This window comes from Balaenoptera borealis, assembly GCF_965194805.1.
Source record: "Balaenoptera borealis genome assembly, chromosome: 17".
In the NCBI taxonomy this organism is placed as follows: Eukaryota; Metazoa; Chordata; class Mammalia; order Artiodactyla; family Balaenopteridae; genus Balaenoptera; species Balaenoptera borealis.
In genome coordinates, this window is record NC_138876.1 from 4,456,481 (window position 1) to 4,472,883 (window position 16,403).

Here is a 16,403-nt window from a genome sequence, read left to right on the forward strand (position 1 = left end):
CAGGTAATCCGTCTGAGGCTCAGGAGGTGAGGTGACTTGGCCAATGTCACGCAGCTAGTCCGGGGCCAGGGCCAGGGTGCAGATCACTGCCACATCCTCCAAAGCCGGTTCTCTTCCTCGGCTTCAGCTCTCCTGTGGCTTTGGCAGGGTGGGCAGGGTCGTTCGCTTCCATTACGTGCTCACGTGAAGGCTGGATTCCCCTCGTCCTTCCTTCCGTGGCACTGAGCTCCAAGGCCTTTGGCGTCCAGGAGCAGCGCCAGGCTCCGGTGGGAGGCCCTTTACGTGCACTACCCTCCTCAGTCTTTGTAGTGGTTCTGGGAGCCTGAACTATGATTGTTCCCAGCTTACAGATGAGGAAACTGAGGCTTAGAGAGCTTCAGACGGTGTGCCTGGCTCAGCGGGCTGATGAAAGGCAAACCCAGCACCTAGCCTGGTACCCATGAGCCCTTCAGATGAAAGATGATGGAGAATAAAATGTGCTGTGTTTCCAAATAGGTATCTGTGGGAGGAGGGAGGGAGGGGGGATCAAATTTCAAATTTATATAAATATAAATGGCAATGTTTTCATTGATGAGACAAGGTTTATTGTTTGGTCTCAGAACTTCCCACCGTCTGGACTTCGCTCATAGAACAGTTTAGCACTGCTCCCTCCCTGTGTTTCCTATACACGCGTACTTGGGCGTCGAGGCTGGAGCAGATTCAGGTTTGATCTTTCTGGCAAGACTTCACAGGTGGTGTGTGCTGCCATCAGGAGGCATGTGATGCCCAGTGGTGTCTTGCTGTGACATTCACACCCTTTGATAGCCAAGGTGTAGATCAGTTAGCACATCAGGGCTTGCAAATTGGTGCTATTCTGGTTCAGTCAGTCCTTTTTTATGTGTTAGCTAGAATACTTCTGTATGGAGAGATGTTCCCTCATTTACAATTCGGATACCCGGTGGAAGAGCTCACATGGAAGGCAGAATATAAATGCTTTCCCTTTAATCATTTTCAAATAACGACTTGGTTCCCTAGCACCTTGCAGAGATGATCAATGAGGTGTTTTTGTTTTTTATCAATAATTTTGAACCCATGGATTTAAACACATTTGACTTGTTTTAATGTATTGCAGTTATTCTTCCTTTCACTGTTCAAATGGTCTTATTTTATGCAAATAGGAGACTATTCAAGTTGACCCTGCAGTCTTTGGTAGTTTCCTTGCTCTTTGGAATGACAGGATGTTCCAGATTTGTACATACTCCTTACCCAGATCTGGGATCAGTCATTTCTCCAAAGAGCTGGAGTTGCTTTTAGTGGAAAAATGGTGTCAAAGGCCAAAATATGTATTTTGGGTAAAGTGACTCTTAAACAAACCCATCAGAGGGCATAATCTTGGAAAAGAGGGTCATTGTTGAACACATGTTTAGGCTTCAGATTTAGGAATGGCGTTGGGAAGTCATGATACAATCCCTCCTCCACAATACACTTTTCTGTTTCTTAAAAGTATACTAGCAAGATAGCGTGGGAATGCCTGTTACGGGCCAGGCACCGGTCTGGTTTTCTAGTTAGAGGATCTTCTGTTTCTGACCACACGAGGCAAGGTGATCACCTAGCTTTATATTTGTGTTGAGGAGTCTGAAGCTCAGAGAAACGAAGTAACATGCTCAAGGTCAAACGACTAATAATTGATAAAGCTGAGATTTGAAATGAAGACCTTTTTGACGACAAAATCCATGCTTCACATGTAGATTTCATATTAAATGATGGAAGAGAGGAATTCGGAGCTTAGTCTAATGAACAAGTCAAATGCTTGAGGTGGATCATGGAGTTTAATTTGGAAACAAAAGGTGCCTCTAAAATCTGACAGCATTCCCCAGGCCAGTAATAAACTGTCCCTAAGCCCTTTCCTTGAAGAATAAGTGTGCAGTCTCAGTAAGGAACTACTTTGAAAGGAACGAAACTCGGATGTGTATATATTGGTCCACGTGTACCATTGACCTACAGCTTGACAGAGCAGTGAGAGCTAATGAAGGGAGAATGACCTGTGAGTCAGGTAGACCCCAGGTGGGATTCTGAGCCCATTGTCTTACCTGCTCCACTTGCCTGCTCGGCTTAGGCCTCTGGAGATTTCCCCTACTTCCTTTAGTGCTCAATTCTGCACTTAAAATGATGCTTACTTTATTTTATCAGGCAGTTCTGGGACATATTTGGTGGGCAGGCTTTTAGTCCCCTGGTCTGTCATACTGCCAGAAACCTATGCCTCTGAGTGAAGTCTCTTCTCCCTCTTGGGGTGTCTCAGAAGTTCTCATGGGCACTGCTGCAGGGGTGCACAGGTGCACAGGACCGAGAACAGGCGGTAGGACTCAAGCCACCTGGCGAGTGACTCCCGATGTGGCTTGGGCTGGTTCTTTGTCTCTTCTGGGCCTTAGTTTGATCGTCAATGAAAAGGATGATAACACATGATTTTCCAGTTCTCCTCATACCGCAAAATGTTAATTTTAGCAGAGTGCCGTGTGCTGTGTTCTGCTGTGTCCTGACCACGCCCGGGGCCGTGCTGAGCGCTGGCGAGAGCGTGCCGAGCGCCCCCAAGACAGCACGCGGTCCTTTCAGTAGAGAGGACAGACGGGCCCCGAAGCGATGACGGCACTAGGCCACACGTCTGAGACGGGATGCACCCAGGGGCTGGGGACCACTTCTAACGAGCCTCCTGGGAGAAGCCAGGGAAGGTTTCCAAGGGTGCTGACATCTAAACTGAGAACCAGCGTGTGGCAAGAATATGTCCAGGCAGAAAAGCAGGGCAGAGTCTTCTCAGGGCTGAGGGACAGTTCTGCTCACTGCAGGACCTGAAAGTCGACACTAATGCCTCAAGCAAGGGACGCATCTTCAGTGCAACATGGGAAGCCAGATTCTAGGCTGGTCACACTTGCAGGATGGCAGACCCGTGTGTGTGTGTGTGTGTGTGTGTGTGCGCGCGTGCGTGTGTGTGTGTGTGTGCACGCACACCCACCTGTAGGCGTGAGGAGGGACACCACTGCAGCATCAGCCAAGCAGGCCACTCTGGGGATTCTGGCTCTGGAGGCACCCGCCCCCCCAAGGCCTGTGCTGCCCGAGCAGGAAGGGGGCGCAGCACGAGAACGCTGGGATGCTGGCTCCACTCCACACCAGAGCTAGAGATGGGCTCAAGTGTCAGACATCCAGTGGGTGCCAGGATGGGGTGGCACTAGTTCAGGGGCAAATGGAGAAGGTTCCAGGAAGATTCCCACGTGCAATGATAGTGGTGGTGTGAGAGGGTGAGACACTATGTCTTAAAGATGGGGGAAGTCAGCTTCTCCTTCCAGGACAGTTAAAGACCTAGCTTAGAAATAAACACCACGGCATGTTTAAATAAACATTTCACTTCTCATTAGCTTATTTGTTCATTTGTTTCTTAGGGCCCCTCTGGACCACCAGGAGAAAAAGGGCCTCAGGTACAGTATGATTTAAATAAAGGGCTGGGTTTTGATGGGAGAAATTATGCAATCAAAGCAATTTCAAATTGCAGGGGCGAGAAAATAAAATAGTTTCAAAAAATATTTAATGTTTAACAGTGCAAACTCTCCAAGATATAAGCACTGACCTATGGAATGATGGAGTAGGAGGGGGTGGGGCGTTGTCCGGTGCAGTGAGCACGAGCACGGGTGATCGTTGGGCAGACTGACGCCGCCTTTGCTTTCTGCTATCTCTGCTTCCCAAAAGGACAGCCGTGGTTTAACAAATTTAATCAAATTGCCAGAGGAACTAATTTTGAATCCTGGCTTCACACCCCCGGCCACATAGCCTTGAGCAAGTGAGGGCTCTCTCTCTTAATCTGTAAGATGGGTGGAAGACACAGGAAAATTCCTACAGGAAGCGAGATCCATCTTGAGAGATTATTTGTGCTGATTCCTGATACTGTCTAGGAATTTTCAGCAGAATGGGAATGACTTTCCAATAAAAAATAGTAATGGTCACCTGAGTGCTGGGCTCTGAGCTGGGCCTGTCATAGGGCGATCTACCCAGCCGGCCGGCACCCGGGGCTGGCTATCCACACGGCACCCGAGGTGAGCTCAGGCCCGTCTCACTGCAGGAGCTGCCCTGTTCGCTCAAGAAAGGGGCCTGCGAGGGGGGCCTGGACAGTCAGGCTCACAGGGAAGATTTTCCGAGCATCCTTTCTGTATTTAATGCATCCACCTCCACGAGCGCAGTGAAACGCGTAAGCTCTGAGCAGGCGGTTCTCGGGCACCCACGTTCCATCAGCGTCCTCAGAGCACCGGGCCTTTTATACAAGGAGAACCGACCCCAGGAAAGGGGGGCCTTATTTTGCTTAAACTGTGGGCGGGATGTCTTTTCTTTTTTTTCAGGGGTCTCAAGGCCCACCTGGATTCCCCGGTCCCCAGGGACCAGCTGGCCAAGACGTAAGTAAAGGCAAAGGGTGCCGGCTCTGTCTCCCGACCCCTTCTCCAGCCTCTCCCGGCCTCCCTTGACCAGGATGCCCCCATGGGAGCTGGTCATCTTCACTAGCCCCCCCCTCCCCCATGAACATTTTTAATGTTTTTTGCTCCTCTATTCCCTGTGCCCTGTAAGCTTGCATTGCCTAGTTTCACTTCTTTTGCTTTTGTGTGATGCTTTCAGAAACTTGTAAGCGCCTGGTTATCCCACACAATGCCTCCTGTTGTTCTGTCAGTTTTCTTTTGTACCCAGCTGGTCAGTTCTGCTCCAATCAGGCATCATCTTGTCCATGGACTTGTTCCTCACTCATCCGTGTAATGGCTTGCTCCCTTCAAGGGAATTCTACAGACTTACCTAATACTCTTTGAGGCTGTATCTCTTCCCACTTTGTGACAGTGATAATCGTCTCTTATCTCTGTGATCTGACTTTCGTTCAGATAGATCTGAGCTCCAAGAAGGTAGGAACCATGTGTCTTATGCACCTCTAGGTCCTTGATGCCTAACAGGGTGACAGGCACATAGATGTTACTCGATACAGACTTACTGACCAAATGGATAAAAGACAATCATGAGTTCTTGGAGCAGAGGTCTAGCACCATTAACCAGTAGTGCTAGAGTTATTGCTTAGACCTGCATCTTTCCATGTCTATAGTTTTGGTTCACTATAAGCAGGAACGATAAATCACCCTCCTCTTCCCTTCCTTGGGTTCTGTTTCAGAGAAGAAAGTTACCCTCTAATTCCCGTCTCCAAATCCTTGAATTTATTGTATCTGCTCCACTCTCAATATTACACCCTTAAAGTCAGTTCAGTAGAAGAGCCTTCCTCTTTTTCAAAGCTGGTCCTTCGCCTGTGTTTGGAAAAGGATGGCAGAAATTTAAGATAGGGGTGTGTGTGTGTGTACACGTGCACACACACGTATACACTTTGCATGCATGAGTGGTTTTCGGTTTTGTGTTTTGGAAAGGAGTTATAGGAGAGGTAGTTTACTGTTTTGAACATTTGTCACAGTTGAATATTTCCTGAGAAGCTTCAGGTATTCAGCTGAGATTGGAAACCGTGAATTTTCATTGGTGCCAGTCTTACGGTTGGGTGATTTTTTTTTTTCTACTGAGTTACACTTGGCAGATCGTAGAGGCTGGGGGAGAGGGTGTGCAGGGCAGATCGGGATTGTGTGCTTAGCAGAACTAATGTTTTCCTTCTCTCTGCTCTTAGGGTGTACCTGGAAACCCAGGAGAAAGGGGGCCTCCTGGCAAACCAGTATGTCATCTAAGTGTTCTGGATGAATCTTGATCATCAGTCAGGGGTTCGGGCAGAATAAAATGCAACTCATATGGTTCGAGAGACTTGAAGAAGGGGCTTTTTACCAAGCTGTGGGCAGAGGGAACTAAGCAGAGATGCTGTGCCACCCAGAGATAAAGCACAGAGGGAAGCCAGTACCACCTTGTGCTTCTCCTCAGAGCCAAGAGAAAGCGAGGCTGGTGGGGAAGATGGGGGCTGTCATTGTGGGTTCAAAGCCACTGCCAGGAAGCCTGGCCAGAGGCAAGGAGGGAGCAGTGCCTCCGCCCCCACTCCAGTTTCCTAATGTGCCTCCTATTGGTCCAGCTCACCCGAGAGCCGGCAGGCAGGTGAGTCCCCCAACACATCCCCAGGGTGCAGCCTCCCGGGCCTGGAGCAGGACAGAGAAGGATGAGCGGTGATGTGGGGGTGAGCAAACGGACAAGAGCCGCATTCACGGCAAGTTCCTCACTGGCCCGTGTCCTGCCCTTGTGTTCAGTAACGTCAGTACCTCCTGGCTTCCCCCTTTTAGGAGTAGAAGAAACTTTCTTTCCTCTCTCACAGCGAGAGCAGGTTGAGCAGAAATGGACAGTCCTGAGCGTCTGGTCCTGGGCTGTGTATCCGCACTCTAGCCCAAGGCTCCTGCAGGCTTCCTTCATGGGCTGTATATTCACCTTCTGGTGAACCCCCTCCCAATTAAGTTACCAATGCCAGAGAAGCCCCAAAGGCTTAGCCAATTAACCAGGCCACGAGTGGGCCCTCCAGGGAAGGAGCAGTGAAGATGAGCAGGTCTGGGTGAGTGGGGCAACAGCGGTGAAGATGCAGGAGAAATTAGTCCATCGAAAGATACTACCCAAGATGGAAGAACCAGTGGCAGCTGCAACTGGGGAATCTCAGGCCTCAGGGCTGGTGTCAGACACCAGTAAGCTCCCCTGGGCAGGAGCTGCCCCTCAGGATGGGTCGGAGAGGCCATCTTTCTCCTCTGTCAGCCTGACCTGCTACAAGTGTCAGGCAGGGACCCGAGGCCTGGAGGCCCCTGAGGGCGTGGACATCTGTCCCTGATGAATCCGGGCTGCTGGGCACAGCAGAGATCTGGAGGGGCACCTGGTCTGCCTAGAGGGTCCAGGAACTTTTCACTGAAGCCCTGCCAGTGGGATGAGTGAAGAGTCTTGCTGGAGGTTAGAGGGGGGCTTATTCACTAGCTCCTCCTCCTCCATGGAGTCAGATTTTCAGCAGCCAAATAAACCTCACAGAAGCCACCCCAGTACCCAAGTGCAAGTCCCAGGTGAAGTGGGTGAAAGAGTACGGTTCAGGCCAGAGGCTGAAGGGGGTTCAGATGACCTCTCCCAAATCCAGACCTTGACACGTCTGCAGAGAAAATTACATCGGCAGAGTCCAGCTGACAAGGTGGACTGACTGTGACGTCCACGGCTGGTCACCGACAGAGCAGAGAGAGACAGAGAGAGGATGGGTCTCTTTTTGACTGCCTTTAAATTCACTGAACACACCCCCCGGGTGGTCCCAGGTACCGCTGGGTAGCTGTCGGTCTCTGTGATCTCGCTCATCAGATGAGTCATGTTTTCAGGGGTCCCCAAGACTCCCCTCTGGTTCAGTGGTCCACCAGAAGGACTCCCAGAACTCGGGAAAGCTGTTAGGCTCACGGTGATTGATGGTTTATTACAGGGAAGGATACAGATTAGGAGCAGTGCAGGGAGGAGATGCACAGGGCAGGGTCCCTGAGAGACGAGGCTTGGGATTCCAGGTGTCCCCTCCCAGCACTCGGTGTTCCCAGCAGTCGTGTGTGATCAGAGGGCACGTGGGTGACCACGAGGCGTTGCCACTGAGGGGCGCTCAGGCAAACCTTGGTGTCCCGGCCTTGTAGGCGTGGTGTACCTGCCTGGCTGGTCTTGGTTACTCCACCATCTCCAGCCCTCCCACGTGGCCCAAGGACCCCACCATAGATCACATGGTTAGCATAAGTTATCTGCGTGGCCCAAGACCCTAGGTCAACAAAGGCGCTCTTATCAGGCAGGGCATTGCAAGGACTTAGAAGTTATCTCCCAGGAGCCAGCCGGGGCCCGGCCCTTTGGAATGTGCAGGCTTTGGACAGCCCAGGCCTGCTGAGCTAAGCCTTTCCTACAGCCATCATCCCTCGGGGGGTGGAGAGCGGGGCCTGCAGTGTTTCTACAGCGCTGCACCCCCAGAATCCCTGTCCTAGGAATCCCTCTGTCTAGCCTTGGGTTCTCTGGAAGCAGAGCCTCTGGTGAGGATTCTTGTGGCAACTGATTGAGGTGAAACCTGCCAGGATTGAAGAAAGCAGGGCGTGGTGGGGAAAAGGCAGTCAAAGTTGTGGGCTCAGCTGGAATCTAGGCTCATTCTGATCCTACGGGGAGCAAGCAACGCCGCAGAGCTGGCCCGTCTTGAGTCAGGAGGCCGCACTTACCTCCATGTCAGCTCATCATTGACTGTGTAACGTCTCTGTGCGACCTTCCAGCCAGTGTCCCGGCAGCTGGTGGTTGGGCACACCAGGAGGGAAGGAGAGTCTAAGCAGGACACAGACTATGTCTCCTATATCCCAGCACTTCCCACTCCTGTTCTCTTATCCCATCAACAACCAATTCCTCCAGAGCGAACATGGCAATCTCTGATGCGTCCTGTGTCCACCTTCAGAAGGCCACCACCCCACAATGGCCTTGCTCCTGTGTATTCAGACCTATCTTGTGAGACCCACAGAAATGGGCCACAACAGGACATTAACTGAATTATCCCCAAGGCCACGCTGTACCTAGACAGAATCTAACTCACTCCTTGTTCTCTCTCCTTTTCTAACTGATGCCCAGCTGTGCTGTCTAATAGAGCTCATTCTAACTCTACAAGGGGCTCAAATGACAGCAGAAAAATATTCCAAAGAATACAAGGCCAGCAGTGTGAAAATGTCCCAATTTGAACAATAGGAATCTTAGGTTATTAACTTCCCAGGGGAAAATATAAGGCATCAAAATAAAACCCCTCTCCCCCTTTTAAAGCTTTAATTAACGTGGCACAAGTTGGCCTTCCTCCTGAGGGTCGGTCTCAGGAAACTAAGGACGTTCTCGGCTTTGTTCAGCAGATGCAACCCATGTGAGCTCTCCCTGCGGGCTAGTAGTTCCTTCAAAACCTCCAAATCTGAGTCAGTGCAACCCCAATCTCTCTTGGGTGTCCTCTTGAAATAGACCAGAGTGTTGATAGAATACTTGAGCATTTCAACTCAGAAAACACAGGCATACGCCCAGCCACTGCCAAGATTATCCTATGCAAACGTATACGATGCTACTGTCACATGGCTTTCTGTAGCCACAGGATGTGGCAGAAACCCCATGGGGCCAGGGAGAGGAGGTGGTAGCCAGGGAAATTGTCTCATTGAGAGGCTAGACTGGATTCATAATTCATAAACCCAAAGTCAAACTTAATCAGAAGGAATCAGCCACCACAAGTCCGATTGTGGCCACAGAGGAAAATCTGTAGAAAATCTAGAGGAAAATCTGCCACCTTCCCTCTGGAGAGTGGATTCTCTGGTACTCCTTTTCCACTGCAAAGTTTAGAAGTTTGCAAAGTAGCACACCAGTCTCCCAATTCTTTCCTAAGAATCCCTTCCTCACTTTGGTGTCTGCCTTTGAGCTTCCGTTTCCTTCCCAGCTTCATGTCCCTTGAACCCCAGTGTGAACCCCGCCTCTGCTCCACTTGGGCTCCGGGCTGACCACGATCATCACATGCCGTGTTCCAGCTCACCATGGGTTTGAATGTGAAGTCAGTGACCCACAGACTCCTACACACCTTCGGAGGCTTCGTAATTACTCCCGATTTCTGAAATCTCCTTCCTGAAGTTAGAGACTTCCAACTCATAATGACGAATGAGGTTTAAAATGCTATTTCACCTACGAAAGCTGAGGAAATTGCTTTAAAATCATGCTAGATTGTGAATGATAGCGACAGCTACTACCCATCTGGGGAGTAAAGGGCCGTCCGCCCCTTCGTCTTCCACAGTACCCTTAGGACCTATTGGTTTTGATGGAAGTGGGGAGGAGAGGCCACCAGGAGAAGAGAAAGGGCCAGAAGAAGGAGACCGGGGACCAGAAAGGCTGATGTCAGTCAGACTCAGGACTGACAGCCCGTGCACTTGGGCTGCCAAGTCTTTCTATGGCTCCGGAGCGTGGGGCGTAGGCAGGGCGCCTGGCATCCTGTGCCTGGCACAGCTTCGTCATGTGTTACAGCTTACATTTTGAAGGCTGCGTGCTGCCTAAAGAAGCGTGGAGTATGCAGTGTGCATGCATGTGTGTATGTCTGTATTTATTGATTTTTATTTTGACAGGGCCTCTCTCCACTACTGTCTCCAGGGGACATAAATCTCTTGGTTAAGGTAAGAGCATAGAATAAATGTGCATGCGTTTTGAAAATGGTGATGGGGGGATTAGAGATCTCAATAATATGTGCTTTTCTTTTTGTCTGAACAACTATGTTATAGTATTAACAATGATAGCAACATTTGTTGAGAACTCACTGTGTGCCAGCAGTGTGCTGAAATCCGCTGTCCAGTGTGGCAGCCACTGGCCACGTGTGTCAATTTAAATGTAAGTTAATTAAAATTAAATGCAATTAGCAATTGTGGTCCTTGGTCACACTGGCCCCATTCCAGGTACTTACTCGCCACCCGTGGCTAGTGGCTATCTTATTGGACAGTGAGATCCATCACCACAGGAAATCCTCCCAGGCAGTGCTACGCGAAATGCTTCCCGCGTGCCTCTTGTTTTATATCCACTACTGCTCTCTGATGTTGGTACTATTTCTGTTCTAGTTTTGCTTGTTAGAAACCTGAGTCACTGTGAGGGTCAGTGACTTTATGGGACTAGAGTCCACGCCTCACTGATTCCAGAGGCTGACCTCTGACCCCACACAGGAGTGCATCCTGGAGTTCTGAGAGGACGCATGGGCAGGGTCAGGCCGGGTGGGGTTTCTCCTGGTGCGAGGTCCAGAGTGCAGGTGCAGGGAGGTGGAGACGGCTGCCGGGCCCTTAGCCAGGCTGAGTCCAGATGGGAGCGCGCGCTGCGCTCCTGGTCCGAACCGCGCGCGCCTTCTCCACACGCGGCAGGAGACGCGAGTTCAGCACAGCTGTGCCGAGGTAGGGCACGGAAAGCTGGATGCCCAGGAGCCTGGCCAGGGACCTCGGCGCCTAAAGAGAAGAACTGGGGGAGGCTGTGAGCAAGACAGAGGCAGGATAAGGTCTGTGTTTCAGGAAGAGCAGTCCTGCGGCCGTGCGTGTGGAGGACCCTTTGCTGCCTCTGTTCCAAGCTTTTGTCTTAACTTCGGGTGAAGCTTGGCCTTGGATTTTGTGTGTGACCACCCTCTCCCTCACTTCCTGTATTCTAAAAACCACTTGGGAGGTGTCGGAAAATACCTGGTTCTTGCACGAGAGCGAGGGAGGGGAACAAAAGGGAAAAGAAATCCTTCTCAGCAGCCTGGGCCTTTTCATCTCTTTATACATTGAGATGCCTTGATGGAAAATTATACATTTTATTGGAAAATGAGTAGTAATAGAGCAATCTTTCCTGATTTTCATTGACAAGAGGGAATTTTGTTCTGTTTTTTTTTACAACAAGGACATGGCAAGAATTCATTATCTATTGATTCTAGCCTTGTTTATTACAAGCGTTTACGTTCTCGATCATTTTTTCCTAACTGCGTCCCGCTGGAAGGCCCTGGGTTTGCGTCGGCCCCTGTCTTCCCCACCCCACAGCCCCACCAAGGATTTCAACCTCAAGGTGTCCCAGTCCTGATGGCAGTGATAATAGGGGTGACTGCTGCATGGGTTAATGCTTTACGGCTACAGCATTAAGACAGGTATTTAGTCAAATCGATACTTCTTACCTGCTAAAGGATGCAGCTGTGTTCCTAACAGCACCCAGGAACCGCAGAGCGAATGTGAGCACCTACATTCAGGGAAGCACCTGAGACTCCCAGGCCCTGCAGAGCTGTTCTTTGCCTGGAAACCCTGTGGACAAGAGCCTGGGCTCTGTGGGCTTGCCCAGGTCTGTGAAGTCAGCTATCCTAGCTCCCTGTTTTATAATCACCTGCTGCCATCTTGATGATGATCTGGTCCAGGTGGGCTGGTGGCAGGACCCTCTCTTGCTAAGAAGGTATCTTTTATTATAGAAAATTTGCCTCATTCTGCTAGTTGGAAAACTGCCTGGTTAGAAAGTTTGTCTTCTAAGAGTTCCTGTTTAATGAACTTCCATAGTTGGATCTGTGCCCGGGGAGGTCATCCTCAGGGCCTCTCCATTAGATGATTCCCTGGGATAAACATTACTTTATCCTATCCTCACCAACAACCCAGTGGGTCGGTACTACTATGTGCTGCATTTTACAGAGCAGGAGATTGGGCACAGAGGGGTCAGTCACTTGTTCAAGGCAACAGAGCTGGATGGCGGCAGAGCGAAGACTCAAACCCAGTGTGACCGACTCCACGTCCTTGTACTCTTAACCCCTCTGCTCTCCGACTTCCTCTCTGCATGCGTCCGAGCTTCCTGACAGCTACCTGACGGAGGACAGGCAGGTAGTGAGTTTCTTGCCTGTCACCTAGAGGTTTGAAATGTAGGCTCCACAACCCTTTGGCAGGAATATGCAGAGAGGATTCAGGAATCCAGCAAGAACTCGCATGAGATGATCTGGAGGTGATTCCTATGTCTGGCAGAGACTACAGCATTCCTCCAGTTGTACACATTTGATTGAGCACTTGCTTGATATGCTGTCCCACACCAAATACAGTGACACAGCCCGCCGGGTTTGCTGAAAATGTCTCAGGAAGAAGGAAGGGGATGGAGGCGAGAGGGAGTCTGTATTTACAGATTGGAACCCTGCAGCGTGCTAGATGCTTCACATGTGTTATTTCAGTTTCACATCCGTCTCCTGAAGTAGGAGAACGATCCTTGTTAACAGATAATGGAAATAGACTCAAAGGGACTAAGTGACTTGCCTGAGATGACTCAGTTAAGTGGAAAAGTTGGGAGTCAGTATTGATGATCAGGGGCATCTGATCTGCCAGTGGGACAAAGCAACAGATTTCGGGAGGAAAATAACAGCTGAAACCACAGTGACACATGTAGCAGCTGGAATCCCTGTGCCGTCACTGTGTGCCAGGCATGGCATCAGGCATTTTCCATTCATTATCTCATGTATTTCTCCCCAGACTCTGAGGTTCTCATCTCACAGGTAAGGGACTGAGGCTCGGAGAGGTGAAGCCGTGATCCCAAGTGGGCAGAGGCTTTGGTGTGGTCTGGGCAAGCCCGTCTAGCCGGAAGCAGAACCCTGGCTAGTGGCGGGGAGGGAGAAATTTCCCCCTATAATCCCTCTCGAGCTCTTGTGGCCAGACTAATAATAAAATTGACACACGACATTAACAGAAGAAAAATAAATACGTTTTAATTTGTGCACATGGAGGTCTCATAGAAATGGGACCTAAGATGTGGCCAAAACAGGCAGCTTTTATACTTTTTGGATAAAGAAACAATACATTTGTGAGGAATTGACAGGGCAAAGAAACTTAGGCTTTGGGTCCTAAATGAGTGAAGAATCTAAACAGAGCTTGGACTTAGGGTAGTAAATTTAAAAAGGTTTGTTTATACAGGCTTCTCTGCCTTGAAATCCCTGTTTCTGGGGATAAAGGTTCTTCTGCCTCCAAATGCAGGGAGGGTACTTTTCACATTAGAGGTTTATTTCTTGCTTTCAGGGAGACAGACAGAAGGGCCAGTGTCCCTCTTGCACTGACCATTTCTTACATATCTTTAGTTCAAAATTATATGCTATTGAGACATTTTGGGGCAGCCCACCCTGGGCCCCAGCACTAGTGTCAAGGCATTTCCGGTAGCCCAGGTCAGCAGGGGCTGGGGGCCCCAGGAGCACAGGAGCCAAAGTGAGCATTGTTAGGACCGCAGGTGGGGGGCTGGTCTTGCCCTGTGCTCACTAGATTCCAGGACCTGGAATTCCTTGTACAGTGGAAGGGGCTGCTGGGGGCTGCTCTGGTCATCAGGGAACAATCCTACACAGAATGTGCGACTAAGACACACCCAGGCTGAGTTACCCATGCCACAAATGGAAAAGAAATTGGAAAATAGTGACATTTTGTATTGCTCAGATACAATTTCTTTATGCTGTGGATCCCACTGCGAAGAATGGTTCCGAATCACTCTTGCACCCACCAAGTCCAAAAAATCTCATCCTGTGTGCATTGTTGCCATGTTTGATGGCTGTATCTCATTTTAACGAGCTATAGAGAAGATCTAGGAATAGATGAGATAGATGAGTTCCTCCCAAGTCCGCCACTCTTCCAAACAACAGCAACTGGAAACAGTATCCTTCAGCTTCTCTCATCTGCCATCTCTTCATGTAGCCCAACATTTGGTACTCCTCATCCTCCAAAAACATTCAACCAGCATCTTAAACCACCACTAAAGGAAGATGACACTGGGTGCCAGAAGGTCAGTGGCCAGTTGGTTGGTGGTTGGTCAGGTCGGCTGGTTCCCTCATTTATGGAACTCATGCTCTGCGGAAGGTTATTTGCTACAAAGTGGACATCCAAAGATAAAGCAACTCTACCTCTGTTCTCGGAGAGCTAACGCTTTTTTGCTTGGTGGGGAGGGCTTGGAGCTATACGCAGATCTCCTCAATAGCGAGACAGGTGCTTCCATAGCAGGAATTCCTGGGTCTGTGGGAGCAGGAACATATCCCCAGTGTGAAGCCATCAGGAAGGCTTCCTGGAGTAGGACACTTCTAAAGAATCTTCAAATATTGGGTAGGAGTAAGTACCTAAAAGGAAGGTGGACTGTTCAAAGTTGCTTTTTTGATGACGAAAGCCCTTCCATCCTGAATTAGAGACCGATTTGAATGCCAAGCCACCTGAAGCATCACCTCATTGAATATGAACAAGTCTTTGCCGATCTCTCCAGTGGAGCATCCCAGAAGCCCTAGTTAATGCGTTTGTTTGTGTCAGTTGGTACATGGAACCACGAGCCCTTCAAGACGTGTGCTTGCTGTGGTCTCAAAGCAGAAAAGCACAGTGCCTAACAGCGAGGGAGCTGCTGGGTAGATATATGAATTCATAACAGCCAAAAGCACTGGGGATGATCTGCCACTCTTCTGAGAGACCTCTTTGTTTTATCTCATTTAACCCTTAGAGCAGGAGAGAATAGGGGAGGAAGAGAGTGAGGGTTAGGGAGAAGGGCGTGGAAGGAGCAACTCAAGACCCTGGGGTGTGACGTGGATGAGAGTGTGGTCAAGCCTGTGAATTTTATTCAGTGTTCACTGTGCTCCAAAATGTAAGCTCTGGGGAGGACGCAGACAAGCTAGAGCACCTGTTCTCTGGGCCGAGAACTTTACATTCACGCCAGGGACAGCACTTACCTGCCTCAAAGGAGTGGAGCAAAGCTCCATGCTGGGGAACAGTTATTAAATGCCTACTTTGAACAAAGAATAATGCCAGGCATGGTGAGATTTGGTGTGTGTCACAGCAAGAGAGTCCCAAGGGTGGGTGCCTGTTGCTTTCTTTTTTTTTTTGCTGCTTTGTTCGGAAACCTCTTGGGCAAACCCACCAGACAGAGAATGCAGTTCCCAGCTCTGTCTTGTCTCTGGTCTTAGGGACAGAGCATGCTATCTTTAACAGTACTAAATGTTTGCCTTAAATCTGTACTGTGAATGTTTTTAGACGCTCACAGACATTGGTACATCTTCGCTTTCGACATCTTCATCTTGGGCTACATTTCAGCAGTCTGGTCAGAAGTAGGGAGAAATGCGGGAATAATCCAGATATATCAGGTGTATCAGTGCTGAAATCTAATTTAAGACCAAGAGAGAAAAATGCAAAGTTTGACACAAGCTATGTGGGTAGTGACTCAATCCACCTGTTTCCTTTTCATCATTTGCTGGCTTCTTCCTGTCTGGAAAGGTAGGAGCCATGGGCCACCTTTTGCTTTATAAGTAACTGTACTGTTTTTGCTCTTTTTCTCAGGATGTGTGCAGTGACTGTCCCCCAGGTCCCCCAGGCCTCCCTGGTCTGCCAGGTTTTAAAGGGGACAAAGGTCTCCCGGGAAAGCCAGGGAGAGAAGGCACAGAAGGGAAAAAGGTAAGGAGAAAAGGGGAAACTTAGTTTTTGTCACTGTAATGGAATACATCACCTGGGAGACCTCAGCACCGCGTCTCGGGGACACGAGGGGGGATTCTACGCAAGGGCACAGAAGCGGGAGGTAGGGCCATGGGGGCCCTTGGGGACTGGCTCTCATACCAGCTGCCACACTGGTGGTGGGTGACGGCCATGAATGCACAGCTGCCCACCTACACCCTTTGCTCAGACACGCAGTAGGGTGGGCAGGGGACAGGGAAGCCGGAGGGAAGTCAGTGAGTGCATGTGTAAGAGGATGGCTTGCCCATGGCTCTGGGCATGGGCTCCAGACACTCATTCTTGCTGTTTTGTTTTGTTTTGTTTTTTTCCCTGTTATTCCTGCTGCAGGGAGATGCTGGGCCCAGAGGCCTCCCAGGGCCCCCAGGAAAAGATGGACCACAGGTCAGTGAGCTTTCCTAAAAATGACGTGCGTTTATTCTCATCTCACTGGTGAACCGATGTTTGAGGAAGGGTGACGTCCAGTGGAAAGGAGCAATG

The 16,403-nt window shown here is 49.9% G+C and overlaps 1 protein-coding gene across 2 annotated transcripts in view; it reads left to right on the forward strand.

Moving 5' to 3' along the window:
• COL22A1 (collagen type XXII alpha 1 chain) overlaps positions 1–16,403 on the forward strand; it is a 263,198-nt gene that overhangs the window by 193,655 nt on the left and 53,140 nt on the right. For both annotated transcript variants that reach the window (XM_082364599.1, XM_082364598.1), the window contains 6 exons: positions 3,411–3,446; positions 4,359–4,412; positions 5,660–5,704; positions 10,071–10,118; positions 15,756–15,869; positions 16,254–16,307. In XM_082364599.1, coding sequence (XP_082220725.1) covers positions 3,411–3,446; positions 4,359–4,412; positions 5,660–5,704; positions 10,071–10,118; positions 15,756–15,869; positions 16,254–16,307 — 351 coding nt within the window. The remainder of the gene's footprint in view (positions 1–3,410; positions 3,447–4,358; positions 4,413–5,659; positions 5,705–10,070; positions 10,119–15,755; positions 15,870–16,253; positions 16,308–16,403) is intronic.